General features: G+C 44.8%; 1 protein-coding gene across 3 annotated transcripts in view; it reads left to right on the top strand.

Annotated features, from left to right (window-relative positions):
* LOC147010193 (CUGBP Elav-like family member 2) overlaps positions 1-15,882 on the top strand; it is a 45,723-nt gene extending 29,841 nt beyond the window's left edge. For all 3 annotated transcript variants that reach the window (XM_085862387.1, XM_085862389.1, XM_085862388.1), the window contains 2 exons: positions 13,225-13,374; positions 14,738-15,882. In XM_085862387.1, the coding sequence (XP_085718513.1) occupies positions 13,225-13,352 (128 nt within the window). In that variant the 3' untranslated portion in view covers positions 13,353-13,374; positions 14,738-15,882. The remainder of the gene's footprint in view (positions 1-13,224; positions 13,375-14,737) is intronic.
* The last annotated feature ends 474 nt before the right edge of the window (positions 15,883-16,356 follow it).

The raw sequence follows: 16,356 nt of genomic DNA on the forward strand, positions 1-16,356 counted from the left end.
TCCCCCGCTCTGTCTGCGATATGTCCCCCCCTCCCCTATAGTTCCGCAGGGTGCTGAAGGTTCGCCAGCAACCCCCTTCTGCTAAAACTACAAAAATCAGGAATCGCCACTCACCTTCATTCTTTCATTTCTCTTTTCTTTCCTGCCTTTGGAACAAACTCCCTCTCTCTATTCAATCCCATTCTTCGCTCCAGGCCTTCAAGACAGCCGTTCATCACCACCTCTTATTTTCCACCATCCAAAACCATGATCTTTTCTACCCCCGTTAATCCACCCCAAATCCACCTCCTTCAAATTCCCTGCTTTCCTGCCTGAAAGTCCCTGTGGTGTCCATCTTGTATACCCCATGTTCCCTGCCCCATCCCTCTCCCTTCCACAGATCTCCCAATGTCTCTGTTTCCCAATGTTTTGTCCTACCCTCTCCTGCCCCACTTGTCTTATGCCCCCTTGCTGAGCGTTGTGTGTTCTCTCACACGAGCCTCCATGATGTTTTAATAAAAAATAAAAAAAACACCTTTGGAGTGTGTGTAGTTTGCAAGTGGTTTGCTTTTGCTGCTATGTTGCAAACGGGATGCAGATATATATGTATATATATATATGCCCCTTGCCTGCCCCTTGTGGGACCATCTGGTTTCAAGATTTGCCCAGCTCCCATCACCGCTTTCTATTGAGACTTTGTTTCCCAAAGATCAATTTCCTCCAAGGGGTAAAAGCCAGGTGCTGATTTCCTCCCTTTGGGCTCTAAAAGCCATCTGGTTTGGTCATTATCCGGCCAGGGAGCCAGGAAGACGGATTACTTTTTAAGAGCCTTTACCTTCCTTTCCTTATTCCACTCCTTGGAAAGTGGAAGCAGCTGTTGTGCTGTGTCAAATGGCACTGATTTACGATCGAGTTTCCTTCGGCTCGAGGCTTGTTTATGACCAAGCTTCCTTGGCTCAAGGTTGATTTATGATCGGGCTTCTCTTGGCTCAAGGTTTTTACAAGGGTAATAAAAGCCAGTTGCTCAGCTGTGTCACAAAGAAAGAGACTACATGCTTTGGCTTTTAACACAGCCAAGAACTGCAGCTGTTAAGAGTGCTCTATAATGAATGCCTTTGGCTCTTTCTTTTACTTTTGATTGTTAAAAAGTAATTCTGCTAACAAATGGCTATTCTCAGCTTGGGAGAGATGCAATCTCTCAACAATCGCTCCTCTTGTTACTTTGGAACATTTGTGCAAAAGAAACAAACAGTTACATAATAAATTTGAGAGATGGAGCATCCATGGACCGGTAGGACGGCAGGCAGGATTCTTTTCTACAGGTGGTCCACTCTTATGGTCAGCTCCAAGTGGCCCATGACGTCACGGAGGCTCCTCCTGCACCTTTTAACCTTATAGAAAAGCCCCCTCTCTACCCCCCTAACCGGCCCACCAACACCCCACCCCTCTGTAGAACAGTGGATACGTTTCAACAATTATGACTTAGGCATAGGTCCTGAGGAAGCAAAGTTTCCTTCCAAAAGCGGCTCTCACAAAATTACTTTATGCACAAAAGGATATATATATATATATATATATATATATATATATATATATATATATATATATATATATATATATATATATATATATATATATATATATATATATATATATATATATATATATATATATATATAAACTAACATGGATTCGTTACGAACAAGTAAGAATATTTTGGCTAACTATTGTTCTTTACGAACATGTTTGGTTAACTGCAAGCCAGAATACAAAATTCCAGAGTAAAATAAGAAAGTACAAAATTCCAGAGTATTTGCCAACAAGGCAGTGGTTATATAGTATTTCTTCCCATGCCCTCCATTGGCGCAAGCAGTTCGAGGCACTCATCCAATGTGAGATTGAGCAGTGGGTCAACAGTCCCATTAAGTTCACAGTATATTTCAGGTTCTATGGGTTGGGGAGAGAAAAAGAAGTGAATTATCGGGGAGGGTAAAGACTGGAGGTGCTGGCAGCGGCTCGACCACAGCAATCACAGCAGGCCTTCCCAGGTCCGTCTTCGTTTTTGTTGTCTTCTTTGCTGTGGAGGAACATCGTCTCACGCACTCCCTGATTAGACCTTTAATACAAGTGATGACAATGATCAGGGCTATGAAGATCATGAGCCCAATGAACAATCAATGGATTATCCAAGCTCCCCAACTGCCAAATATTCCCATCAACCAAGATCCCATTGACCATCCCTTGTTAAAATTATGATATTTTGCACCTTCAGCCTTTATTTTGTTGGCCAAATTGTAAATTTCTTCTGAATTATCTGGGATGTATGTGCAGCACTCTGCCCCGATGACCGAACAAGTCCCTCCCTTTTCTGCCAGCAGCATATCCAGGGCAATACGGTTTTGCATAACGGTTGTCCGTATAGCTACCAGCTCGGCACTTGTTTTGTGGAATCCTTCGCTGGTGGTGTTTGCCAGTTTCTCCAATGATGCTGCCAAATTAATAATTTCCCTTGCACTTTTGCCAGCTCCATAAAAAGGAAATGCAATCATAAAAAACCTCTCAACTTCTGAAATGGCTCTTTTCGATCTGGCCTGTGGCATAAATGGCGATTGGTCAGTGATCCGAATCCGGGGTAGTACAAATCCCAAATAGCACGACCCTGTCCATCCCACCGGTAGCCATGAGTACGCCTTATATCCACACACAAAATATGTACCATTCAGGGGTGCCTGTGGTTCGACGAGGTTATTTTCTTCTATATTTATAGGTATGGTTGTCCCATTTATTCGTCCTTCAATGGTGACCGCCTCATTACCATGTCTAGCATAATGTTGGCATGTTGATTCTCCTAAGTAGGGTCCGCTGCCCTGTCTTCTAACGAGGCAAATTAGTCCAATTTGTTTGTGCATGAGTTGAAAATGTGGAGGGTACTTTTCTAATCCTTCCCCCTTCTTCAATCCGTCAAGGTTTGTTATTTTTATTGCTCTCACCGGGCCCTGTATCACGACTCTCCGTTCAATAGTTCTGTACTTAGGGTAATACCAATGCTCAAAACTCGTACAATTGTATCCCCCCCTCTTCCCAGTTACTCCTTATTTCCGCTATTCTTTCTTTCACTGATGCTGGTGTCTTCTCTACTTTAGTTAAAATTGGCCTATCTTGCCTACGGACTAAGTACCCACACATCTCCTCCCCCTGGAGTGGAACTGCATACAAGGGTAATCCGTGTTTTGAGGAGTGTGGGAGGTGGGAGCATACCCAACATTCCTTTTTTGTTCATCGTCCTAGCGTACTGTAGGGATAGTGCCCAAGTAGGTGTTCAGTGGATGGTCGGTCAATCCTTTATGTAGGGTTATTCCTCGTCTCTTTCTTTTTCCACCCCTTAAGTCTCCCTGATCTAATCCCTTACCCCCTTTTCCCATTATTGTAGTTCTCACATTATTAGTGATTTCTTCATCATCACGAGGGGATAATCATCATTTCATGAGGGGATAATCCTGTTTTCCGGTTTACTGTAGATCGCATGCTCATTAGTGCCAAGGGTAATGCATCTGGCCATTTTAACCCCGTTTCCGTTATTATTTTTGCCAATTTGTTCTTTAAGATTCCGTTCTGCCGTTCTACAGCACCTGCTGACTGTGGGTGGTAAACACAATGAAATGCTTGTTTAATTCCCAGTGCTTTACATGCTGCCTGTGTCACTTCCCCCATGAAGTGTCCCCCCTGATCGTGGGACACCTTATAAGGGATGCCAAATCGGCAGAAAAAGTTTTTTTAGCAGGTGCTTTACCACGGTAGCGGCATCAGCTTTTGCACATGGGTATGCCTCTACCCACTTGGTGAACATGTCTACCACAACCAAAACATTGCTGAACCCGCATGATGGAGGCATTTTTATGAAATCTATTTGTAGGTGCACGAACGGCCCCAAGGGGCTGGGTGAGCTCCCAGTTCCCGTGTTTTTCCCTCTTTCTGTTGGTTATGCTGTTGACATACCTGGCAGCTTTTACAAACCCCTTCTGCTATTTTCCCAATTCCTGGTGCATACCAGGATTCTTGTACCTGTCTCACAGTGCCCCTCTTGCACACATGTCCATTCAGATGGGCCATGCGTGCAAGCCATGGTAGGATCTCAGTAGGCGCTATGACCTTCCCTTTGTTTGACCATAGTCCGTCCTCATCCACTGTTCCTCCTGCAACTTGCCATTTGTTTCGATCATTTAGCGATGCTGCAGTTTGAATTGCAATAATATCTGACAAGCTATACTGATGCAGCTTAATTTGTTCCGTTGGTAGTCGCGCTGGCATTACCGATGGGATAGGCAGGCCAGCCGCCTCCTTTGCAGCTTTATCCGCCTTGTCATTTCCTTTGTCTATATCCGTAGTCAGTTTCTGGTGTGCGCGGCATTTGATAACCGCAACTTCCGCTGGCGCCGAAATACTTTTTAACAGCTCAGAAACTAGCTCACCATTTTTTATGGGTGTTCCAGCAGAGGTGAAAAACCCTCGCATTTTCCATATCGCACCTTTGTCATGTACTACACCAAAAGCATAATGAGAGTCAGTGTATATATTTACCGAGATATCGGCAGATAATTCACATGCCCTTATAAGGGCACACAACTCCGCCTGCTGGGTAGAAAAATGTGAAGGCAGGCGTATCGCTTCAATAACTTCACTGTCGGTGCACACGGCGTATCCTGCATGCCCCGAGCCGTCTTGGCTTCGATAGGCCGAACCATCGACAAATAAGGTGAGGTCCGGGTGTTCTAAGGGTTGATCCTTTAGATCCGGGCGCACGGTGGATACTTCTTGTATTGCCTCTCTGCAATCGTGAGGATCGCAGTCTCCTTCCGTTGGCAGCAAAGAAGCAGGATTAAGAACATTGCATCCCTCAACCTGCAGGTTCGGCTGGTGTAGGAGAGTCGTCTCATACTGCATCAGGCGCGTGTTGGTTAAATGTTGTGTTTGCTTTTGGGTTAATAAAGCCGCAACGCAGTGAGGTACCTTTAGAGTAAGAGGGTGGCCCTTTACGATCTCTGCCGTGCGCTTAACTGCGTAGCTGGCTGCGGCCACTGCTTGCAAACAAAGGGGTAGGCCGCGTTCGACTGGGTCCAGCCTTCGGCTGAAATATGCAATTGGTCGCTGGCGGTCGCCGTGGGATTGTGTCAGCACAGCCTGCGCAAATCCTTTAGTTTCATGAGAATAAAGAAAAAATGGCTTCTCATAGTCTGGTAGGCCCAAGGCTGGCGCCGTCGAGAGTGCTGTTTTTAGTTGGGTAAAACATTCCCCCATCTTCTAAGTCCACTCGATTACATTGGGCTGGTTTTTGCCCACGACAACATACAGTTCCTTAGTCAGGATTGCATAATCGACGACCCACTGTCTACAGTAGGTTGCCATACCTAGGAATCGCATCATCTCTTTCTTTGTGCGAGGGCGAGGCACTTCCGCAATTGAAGTTATCCTTCCCTTGTCCAATTCCCTCTTTCCATGTGAAATGTGGTGTCCCAGATACTTAACCCTTTCCTGCACTAATTGCAGCTTGTCCTTATTTACCTTGTGGCCTTTCCTTGCCAATGCCTGTAGCAGCTGCAGCGTATCTGTTTCACACGCTGCTTTGTTTGGGGAGCAAATTAGCAAGTCATCCACATACTGTAGCAGCACTGATTTACCCTCGAGGACAATATCTTCCAAATCTTTATGCAAAGCACGTGAAAACAAAGTGGGACTATCAGCGAACCCCTGTGGCAACACTTCCATGTATATTGACGGCCCTTGTATGTGAAGGCAAACAAAAACTGCGATTCCTTATCAATGGGTACGGAGAAAAATGCAGAACATAAATCAATGACAGTAAAATAGGTGGAGCTTGCAGGTATAGACGTTATCAACCCCTCTGCACTTGGTACCACGGGGTGGATACTTTGAATCACCTCATTTACTTCCCGTAAGTCCTGGACAAATCTCCACTTATTCTTCTGTGGCTTTTTCACTGGCAGTATAGGCGTGTTACATGGACTTGAAACTTCTACAATTATACCTTGTTCCTTCAAGGATTCAATTACTGGTGCTATTCTGGCCTCAGCCTCTTTTCGGAGAGGGTATTGACGAGATGCACATTCGGCCAAGGCATTCCAGATTTGAGTTTTACCACTAGGGGCGTTGCCCCAATGATACGGCCCACATCATTGTCATGTCGGGTCCACAGTTCTTGCGGGACTTTTTCTATCAAACTTTCTTTGTTTCCTGTTTCATTTGCCATTTCCATCATCTCGCGCTTAGGTGGTAGATTAACCTCCTCCACCAATCCTCGTAACATCTGTTCCTGAAAATCACAAATCCACCCTTCATCATTCGCTAGCTTATGCACTTGCCAATGCAACACTGTTGTCGTGCAGGTCAATACTGCCCCCTGCAGGCAATGAACCATAAAACCCAAATCCTTCGGGTGATACCCCCTTGCCGTAGTTATTGTCACATGCGAGGTCACTCCCGGCGGGTATTTTATCAATTGCCTTTGGGTGTCCGTGAGCTTAACTTCCATTGCAACACCTTCCTTACCAATCATCAAACGGCAAATCAGTAAATCATTGTGTGTTTCCAGATGCGGAGCAATTTTCTCTGCAAATTCAACATCATTTCCATTCGCATCATAATAGATTGTACAATGTGGGGGATCATAGTAGGTGTGTGTCATTACTTGTGCATTGTCTAGCCACATTTGCATTTCCTTACTTTCGGCTAAGATTGCATTTAAACATATCAAAACATCACTAATCGGCTGTCTTGGCAGCCTCCACCAATAGACAACTGGGTGCGGTGTCATCAAAATCATCATTGCTGAATGTGTTTTATCCCGGGGAATATCGACAAAAACCACTTTGTTTGTGCATGCTATCGTACATCCCAACTTACACAACAAGTCCCTGCCTAACAGATTCACCGGTGTAGTGGTTGTGAGAAGGAAAGCGTGTTTTTTCCTGCAAAGGTCCACATCTTACTGGTAATTGTGTCGTTGCACTTAATGTCTGTATCTTGCCCCCTAACCCTACTACTTGTACATTAGCATTGGATTTTTCAACCCCTGGCAGCTCTTTGGCTGCAATAGTAGAGTGAGTGGCTCCCGTGTCAACTAAAAAGGAAAGTTTCTTACCTGAGACATCCAGAATGTAGGTCGGCTCTTCTGTTGGTGTTAATGTCAGCATCGCTCCTTGTACCATGAGGCCACACGCGGTCTGTCAATATGACCTACCATCCTGCGGTTGGTTTGGTCCTCCTTCCTGCTGGAACCCCGATCGTCGTCTTTGGGGGCAATCCCTTTTCCAATGTCCTGGTTGTCCGCACTGGAAACATACTTGCGGCGCTGTTGGTTGTACCTGCCCTTGGCCTGCTGCAGTTCTTGAGCGGGTCTGTGGTGGCGCTTGTGTCCAATTTTTGTTTCTTCCACTCCCTCTCTTGGGCCGTTCGTCCTGTGCTGCTGGTGGGGTTCTTTGCAGAACTCTCCTTAGTCGTCTCCATTGTTTGGCTGCTTCCTCTTCCGAGTCTGTCATCTTCCTCCAGCTCCCACTTTCTCCAATCCTTATCATTTCTTTTTTCTACTGCTTTGTCTAACAACACCATCTGCAACACTTCGTCTTTAATTTTTGCCTTTGCGTTCTCCCTTTCTTCCGCTCGGTCCATACATTGATCAGCCGCTATACAAATCTGACTTCCCTCTTTGCCCTGCCAACCTAACAGTACATACTTTAATTGCTTCCTAATTTGAGGTCTGAGCCCTTCCATTACGAAGTTTGTCAATGTTCGCTGCGGTATGTCTCCCTCAACTTGAAAACCCCCATATTGTAAGAGTGTTTGTATTAATCTATCCATGAATTCGGATGCCCGTTCCCCTTGACGTTGCTTTGTTTCATAAATCTTATCCCAATCTAGTGCTGGCGGTCGCAACGCTGTTTCAATCTCATCATACAGGCGCCGTCGCTTACTTTGCCAATCTGCGTTGGTGCATTCTGCTGGTTCGTTCGCTGTCCACTCAGCACCTTCCCGAGCTTTCTTCCACACATATGGAGACAACACGGCTTGACATAACACCCAAATGTCGTTATGCGTGCAGCGGTGTGCCTCAACCCACTGCGATATTAATTCCTTTATTGCTCCTGCATTTCTTCCCTGATCTAACACTCTTTCCTTCATTGATCTTAATTCGCTTTCTTTAAACGGTCGGTACACTGACTGAGCTGGCTGGGGCTGTAATCCTGACACCTCCGGAGTTACCTCTTGAACCGGGAAGGCAGAGGCTGTGGCCATCAACCCCGTACCTTCCAGGTTCGGATACAAACTTGGTGTGTTATTAACATATGCAGATGGATTACTTGCATTACTTCCCTGAGCTTCGCGCCCTTGTACCACCATTTCGGAGGCACTTACAGGGGCGGGAGTAATCTCAATCCCTTGTTGTGGCAATTCTTTAACCTGTGTTTCTAATTCCAACAGTTTCCGCTTTAGCAAATTTCTAGCCACTTCACTTACTTGGAGGACCTCTTCCTCCCATAATTTGCAAGCTTCAAGGTCTGGCTCTGGTTCTAACTTATCACTTGTCCGTTGTTCTAATCGGCATGACAAGTTATCTATAATTTCTGCTCTTAAGGAACCCCATCTCGGGAATGGGTGTGCGTCCTGTTTTGTCCACTTATACCACAATGCCAATTGAGTACATGACTTAACTCCATATTTTTCATACATCATTCCTGCCACGGTATTCGTGGGTGGTGCATTTTTATCCGATTTTGGTTTCACAAGCTTATTCCCCATTTCCCTTGGTCCTTCCTAGAGTATTTCTTGGTTCGGGACAGTGTTTCCCGCCTGGGGGTGATCTCGGGCTGGGTCGGGCGTCTTTCACCTTTCCACGGACCCTCACACTCCCTGGCACACCTCCCGCACACTCAATCTCTCAAAGGAATCTCCCGTTTGGACCCTGTCCCGAGATGTTCTTGGGTTGCCCCTTCCTGGGTTTCCCTCAACTTCGCAATGGACCCTTAACCCTTCCCGGGGTACCCCCTTTTGATGTGTAAAAAATCTCCTTCTCCCCCTTGTTCTTTTAAGATAAGGACAGATCACAAAGAGCAGCGAACTTGTATGCCCTGGTGCGAGAAAAGAGGCAGTTCTTCTTACCTTATCTTTAAGCCGGCTGGCTTCTGTCCTCCTTTGTCTCACCAGGGCAGTCTCGCTTTCCTCCTTGGTTTGTCTTATCCTGCCGACTACGCCAAATGCTGAGACCACGTTGCACCGCTGATTGAGATCGAGCGCTGTCCACACGTATGGTCTTGGTAGAGAAGAGCTTTAATTCACACCAAACATGTATACATGGAGAGATATAGAGAGACACAGAATACCCACAGTAGTCCAGCTCAATCTAACTCTGCTAGCTTGGCACTCTGGCTTGCCTTATATACAATTTGTCCTGCCCCTTGTGGGACCATCTGGTTTCAAGATTGGCCCAGCTCCCATCACTGCTTTCTATTGAGACTGTTTCCCAAAGATCAATTTCCTCCAAGGTGTAAAAGTCATGTGCTGATTTCCTCCCTTTGGGCTCTAAAAGCCATCTGGTTTGGTCATTATCCGGCCAGGGAGCCAGGAAGACGGATTACTTTTTAAGAGCCTTTACCTTCCTTTCCTTATTCCACTCCTTGGAAAGTGGAAGCAGCTGTTGTGCTGTGTCAAATGGCACTGATTTACGATCGAGTTTCCTTCGGCCAAGGCTCAAGGTTGATTTATGATCGGGCTTCTCTTGGCTCAAGGTTTTTACAAGGGTAATAAAAGCCAGTTGCTCAGCCGTGTCACAAAGAAACAGACTACATGCTTTGGCTTTTAACACAGCCAAGAACTGCAGCTGTTAAGAGTGCTCTATAATGAATGCCTTTGGCTCTTTCTTTTACTTTTGATTGTTAAAAAGTAATTCTGCTAACAATGGCTATTCTCAGCTTGGGAGAGATGCAATCTCTCAATATATATATATATATATATATATATATATATATATATATATATATATATATATATATATATATATATATATATATATATATATATATATATATATATATATATATATATATATAGACATACATACATACATACATACATACATACATCCATACATACATATGTACATCCATATATATATATATATATATATATATATATATATATATATATATACATACATACATACATACATACATACATACATACATACATACATACATACATACATACATACATACATACATACATACATATATATATATATATATATATATATATATATATATATATATATATATATATATATATATATATATATATGGACCATACTCTGCAGAGCGTTGGTGCTGCTTAAGCAGTCTCCTTGGCTATTGGGTACAATCCTGGACGGGTCACCACTCCGACACAGGATACCAGCATGCTGGCACTCATTTTGCCGACCTCGGAAGGATGACAGGTCGAGTTAACCCCACCTGGTATTAATTCAAGAGCTGAGCGGGATTTGAACTTAGGACCCTCTGATCCAAAGCCCACCACCCTAACCTAACACCAGGCATGATGCCCCAGGGACGTGTTCCTTTTCAATTAAAACATTACCAGGCCATGTGTAACCGGAACATGCCCAACAGGGATGAAAAAAATTCCCCCCCAAAGAATGCTTCTTTCTATGAAATAGGAATTACTCGGAATCGACGTCGATTCCGGTTCACTACTCGATTCCTCTTCATTCCATGGTTGGAATCGATTCCGCCCACCACTATCAACCACTCAAGCAAGCACACCAACGAAAAGGTTGATAAGGAACGGCTGACTGGGTCATACTCAACACTGTCCGGAGACAACCGCAAGATGATCAGAGATGTCCGGGATATAAAACAATGTGAAAATTGGACAAATGAACACCCTTTTTTTTCAGCAGTCAGAACTGCTGCAAAGTTCAATTCTGTAGTTCAAATTTTGAAATTTGGTTCCGGTTAAGATATTTTAGAGCTTATCGCATCTTGGCTGTAATGCCTATAAACGTCCAGAGAGTTATATGGGGATGGATGTGAGAGGGGGTTTGGGACGAGGTAAGCGTAAGTGAGGAGAAGGGAAGGCAGACGTGTGGTGGAGTGTCAATTCCGATTTATACTGTTATCAAAATGATTCTGCATAAAATGGAAACAGTGAAGATGGAAACAAAATAACACGAACCCCGTCTGGAGATAAACACTGTCCTGACATGTCCGGAGATGACCACCATCCACACACATCCGGAAAGAACCACTGTCTGGACTATCAAATAATGTGCGAATACAACTCTGGACATTTATAAGCATTACAGCTGAAATGCGACAAGCTCTCGAATCTCTGCACCTGAGCTGAATTTCAAAATTTTAAATGTGTAATTGAACTTAGCAGCAGTTCTGACTGCTAAAAAAAAATGCGTTCATTTGTCCAATTCGCACATTGTTTGATATTCCGGTCATGTACCGGTCATTGTAAATATAGGACTGCATGTCCGGAAGCTCACCTGGATCAGGATCAAGCCACTCAAACCCCCTTAGACCCTGAATTTTTTTTAATGCAGTGCATCACTGGAGATAAAGGTTGTGGTGAAGTTTCATCAAAATTGTGTGTGTAGTTTTGGAGAAGAGAGCAAATGCCTATTTTTGGGGGGTGGGGGCGGTCAATACACCTTTGTTTGGCATCAGATATGAAGCTTGTGGCCAATTTTCATCAAAATTGTGGTTGGTTCAAGTGATAATGACTGAAGTGTTGACTGACACTCACTCACTCATTCACGGACCCTGCTCGATTGCCCAAGCTCACCGGACCTTGGTAGGTTTTCTTGGTTGCTTTTTACAGCTTCTTCAGCGAGAAGAGCATGGGAGGGGTCCACATATTTTTTATATACACACGCACACATCAGACGCACCTCCTGACTGTTATGGTGAGCATAGCCACGGATTATGTCTCGCACGGTTAATCCGCAAAGAGCAACCATCTGTCTGCCACCCAGACAATTGTTCCCGCCAATGCAAACCATTCAACCAGAAGGCACGTGATGTGATCGGTTGGTAAATTGAAACATGTGAAGTGAGACGAGCACTCCCCTGATCTCCACTGGAAATAGTCCCACACAAAAGCATCACCTCCAACTTAGAGGCCTCGGCCCAGCGACTCTGTCAAACAGACAAAGATTACATGGTCAACATCAATTAAACATCATTTGTTCGATATTTATCAGTATGCCGTCCTGATGAGGACAAACAAGCCTGAACTCCGGATAGGCGGCACCGTTTGTTTAATTGATATTGACCATGTAATCTTAGTGGACTATATAGTCGGTGACTGGAGCCTTCAACATAAAAACAAACAAACAAAGCAGTCACTTTGGTTGTTTTACACTGAGTGGAAAACTTGGAGAGGGCATGGCGATTATGAATATGACACTTCCGTCGAGGTCTTCGGCTTACTTCGGCTTTGGATCCAAGGGTCCTGAGTTTGAATCCCACTCAGCTGTTGAATTAACTAACACCAGGTGGGGTTAACTCGGCCTGTCATCCTTCCGAGTTCGGCAAAATGAGTGCCAGCATGCTGGTATACTGTGTCGGAGTGGCGACCCGTCCAGGATTGTGACTAATAACCAAGGAGACTGCTTAGCAGCACTAACGCTCTGCTTAAAGTATGGTCCCAATCTCCTCCTCCTTCGGCTTACCAAAATGGCGGACATATGATTATTTTTCATGTTACAATTGTGGGTGGCATCAGACCAGCTGTCCAACCAATGGGTATAGAGCAGACATACTGTACATACATACATACATACATACATACATACATACATACATACATACATCAGTTTAGTTGCAGTTTGTGAAAGACAGAAGAGCCCAGTGCTAAATGTATTGTGAAATACTACACTTTAATCCACAGTGTCATTCAGCCTCTTGGCTTGAGGAGCCTTTTGTGGCAAAGCCTACCCCTCTTTCCCTTTCCTCTTTCCTTTGGGAAATTAATCGATTCATGGATGCATTTCTGGTTCAGTTGCCATCACTAGTAAGCTTGGTGTCTGCTGTTGGTCAGGCCCTTTGCAGCACTTGGTGGTTTGGGACACACGGGTTCATGACACACACGGGATCATGGCACTGAGTTAAGAGGTTTATGTGTATGCTGAAAATGACTTTCCACCCTGTGTTTGCTTCCCCCCCCCCCCAGGCTTTGTTAGTTACGACAACCCTCAATCGGCTCAAGCAGCGATACAAGCAATGAATGGATTTCAGGTTGCCATGAAACGCCTTAAAGTGCAGCTTAAGCGTTCTAAGAAGGACAACAAGCCATACTGAGGCTTCCACCAGTCATTATTAGGTAAGTATCCACTTCAGGTTTAGTGTCAACTCAATGGTAAGTTTCTGCTTGTCTATCTGATAAGCTTCCCACAATCCTTTTTTTTCCTTTTTTTTCTCTGTTTCTCCTTTTCAGAGCTCTCATTTTGTCTGTATACTTGTGTGTTCTCCCATTTTGTTTGACTTGATCTGTTAATCGTTTTTGTGCCACCCCATCACTGGCCGTGCTCCGTCCCCCCTGATTTGTCAGCCCGCTCACACCCCTTCTCCAGCCCACTTCCTACCCTTCCTTCAGCCTGCTACCGCCCCTCGGCCGACCCGCAAATGCTCCTAGGCCAACCCACAACTGCCCCTACACCTGCCTGCCCCCGCTTCCCCTCTAGCCGGTCCACTTCCACCCCTTCGTCTGCCTACCCCTACCCCCTGTGCCATAGCCAGTCCACCAAGCCATCACATCACCCTGCTACCTCTGTAGCTGTCCTGTCGCTTCTCACTGTCAACTATTTAATTGCCTTTTTGTGCCTCCTCCTCCCCTTATTGATATATACATCACCCTGTCCCATCTTCCCAAATTGCTTGTGTTGTAATCGGCTGTTACAAAGATGTATCAAAGAGTGTTTATTTACTTGATGTGTATAACCGTGTTGTACACAATATCATTATAACCCTACCGTCATGTATGGCACGCATACGTATGTATATAACTGTATTGTATTGTTTTTACAATGTACTGTATAGTATTCTCATGTTATGTTAATGTATGATATTGTATCACATTGTTAGTAACGCTGCTTTCTGTTGTCAAAACATTTGATGTACAAATAACTACAGAAGTAATCCTGAAAGTGTGGAAGAGGGACTAGCTTTATATTCTATTGTGGTAATTGCAAGTGGGGCTGAACTTTGACTTTGCCACCATAATTGAGAGGAAGGGTCAGAGTGGAGGTCATTATTAAAGTGGATCGTTAATCTGATCTTAATTTCTGGCACTTCTCATGGGATCTCAAGGACAGTTGTAGAATCTTAAGAGCAAGCCAGATCCCAGCACAAAATGTTTGGGTGAAGCGTAGGGAAGGGAGAGACGCGGTCGTGGAGAAATGGGAGATACGGTCCGAGGCAGGAGTGGGGAGACAAAGGTGTAGGAACTGTTGATTGTGGCAACAACCTCGAGGAAGTTGTAGAGTTGAGAGCTGTGAAGTACAAGTTCACCAGTGAGAGTTTTAAACTGTGACAATGTGTTCCGGGTGTTTAGCATTTTCATTCCCACTGATTGGGTTGTAACTCCACAGGTACGATGTTTGTAGTTTTCTGGACCTGTACTGTGCAGTGTGGTTTATGCTGTGCCTGTCCCACCATGCCCATGCGGGTCTCTGTCCCACTCGTAGATTACCCATGTTGCTGTTTTACGTATGCAGTACGAGTTACCTGGTGTTACCAAGTGATCGTTTGGATGGCGTCATGTATGGGGGGCCGTTTGGAGCTTGTTGTCTCCTCTCCCCTTCCCCTTCCTTATCCACCTCATTGCATCTCCTTTCTTACCCTCACCAACGAAGCCCTCCTCTCATCCTGTCTCTCTTGATTATCTGTTTTTGTACACCAAAATCTTTTGTACACAATACATTTTTGTGACAGTATCGGGGATAGGGGTGGGGGTGGGTGTTATCCATGTCGGCAACATCAAACCCTTTGCTTATTTTTTGACCCGTCACATCCGGTTTTTAACTGTATATTATTTTGTCCAACGTCCCAGAGAGGCGCCATTAACGTTGACCTGTTGTTCGAATCTCGTTTGCACGCTTTAACGTCGTAAAAGTATTCATGGGAAGGACATTAGTGATTGGTCAGAGAAAAATGTGTAGAAGCAGGGGTATAGTCATCCTGGCAGTAGAGGGGCCCGTCTTACTTGGCTCTGCTCATTGGACATCGAGAGAAGCTGGTTACCGACGGACTGACATGGAAAAGGACACGTTCGCCGACATCCCCACGTATCCGTTAGGTCACAGGGACATACGTGCCTGTAGTTTATTTGCTCTTCCATTCCGTCCCTGCTGGTCGAAGAACACTGCTGTTTGGTGGCGTTTTCAAATCAACCCATTTTATTCACCCTTAGTTGCTTACATCACCTTTTGTTTTGTCTTATTCCCTTTTTTTAGCTTTGCCTACCCATGGTGTGTACAAAAGGCATTTGGAAAATGATCTCTTTGTTTGGTCTTGTAGTTTGCCCCGTTGAATCTGTGTCCAGTGATGTTAAAAGTAGCACGGTCACGCATCCACCGTAGACATCTGATGCCGGATGTTTTCCTGTGTTTTGTGTGCGCGAAACGTGAATCAAATCGTCTTTGAAACAACAACTGCAGTCGTGTCTTTTCTTTTCTGACTCGGTTCCACTTTGTTATTTTTTACTTCGACATTGTGATCTTCATTTTAGAACTTTTGTTTCACTTTTCTTTTATACCCTTTCTTTCTGCTCGGCCCTTATTGTGCCCAATTTTGTGTTTTTTGGAATAAAATAAATTTTGATGTATCTGGATTCTTTGGCTTTGTTTTATATGGGTGTTTAATGTGGAAAAAAATGAATAAAAACAACCAAAAATTCCTCAAACTTTGAGGTGTCGGTTGCCACTTAAACGGGAGAGGGGCTTCCTTGGAATGTCCCCAAGGAGGGGTGATTATTGGCGGCGGTGGGGCGGTTGCCACCAAGGCAGGGTGATGTTCGGGGGTGCCCGAGGTATCGCGATGGTTGAGGGTGCCCCCAAGGTGTGATGATGGTCAGGGGGAGGGCAATGTGCTTCCGCTGAGGCATGGCGATGGTCGGGAGTGCCCCCAAGGCAGGATGATGGTCAGAGGTGCCTTCAAGGCACGATGATGGCCGAGAGCGCCCCCATAGTGGAAGCACCATCTAAAGAAAGGCTGGATTTGGTTAAAATCAGAAATCTATTCAATTCATCTTGTGTTTTTACATAAATTTATTTTCTTCTCCACTAAGCAGAGTGAAGGCCACAAT

Source organism: Eptatretus burgeri, chromosome 17 (genome assembly GCF_056783735.1).
Source record: "Eptatretus burgeri isolate ZD-2024b chromosome 17, Ebu_testis_v1, whole genome shotgun sequence".
NCBI lineage: Eukaryota > Metazoa > Chordata > Myxini > Myxiniformes > Myxinidae > Eptatretus > Eptatretus burgeri.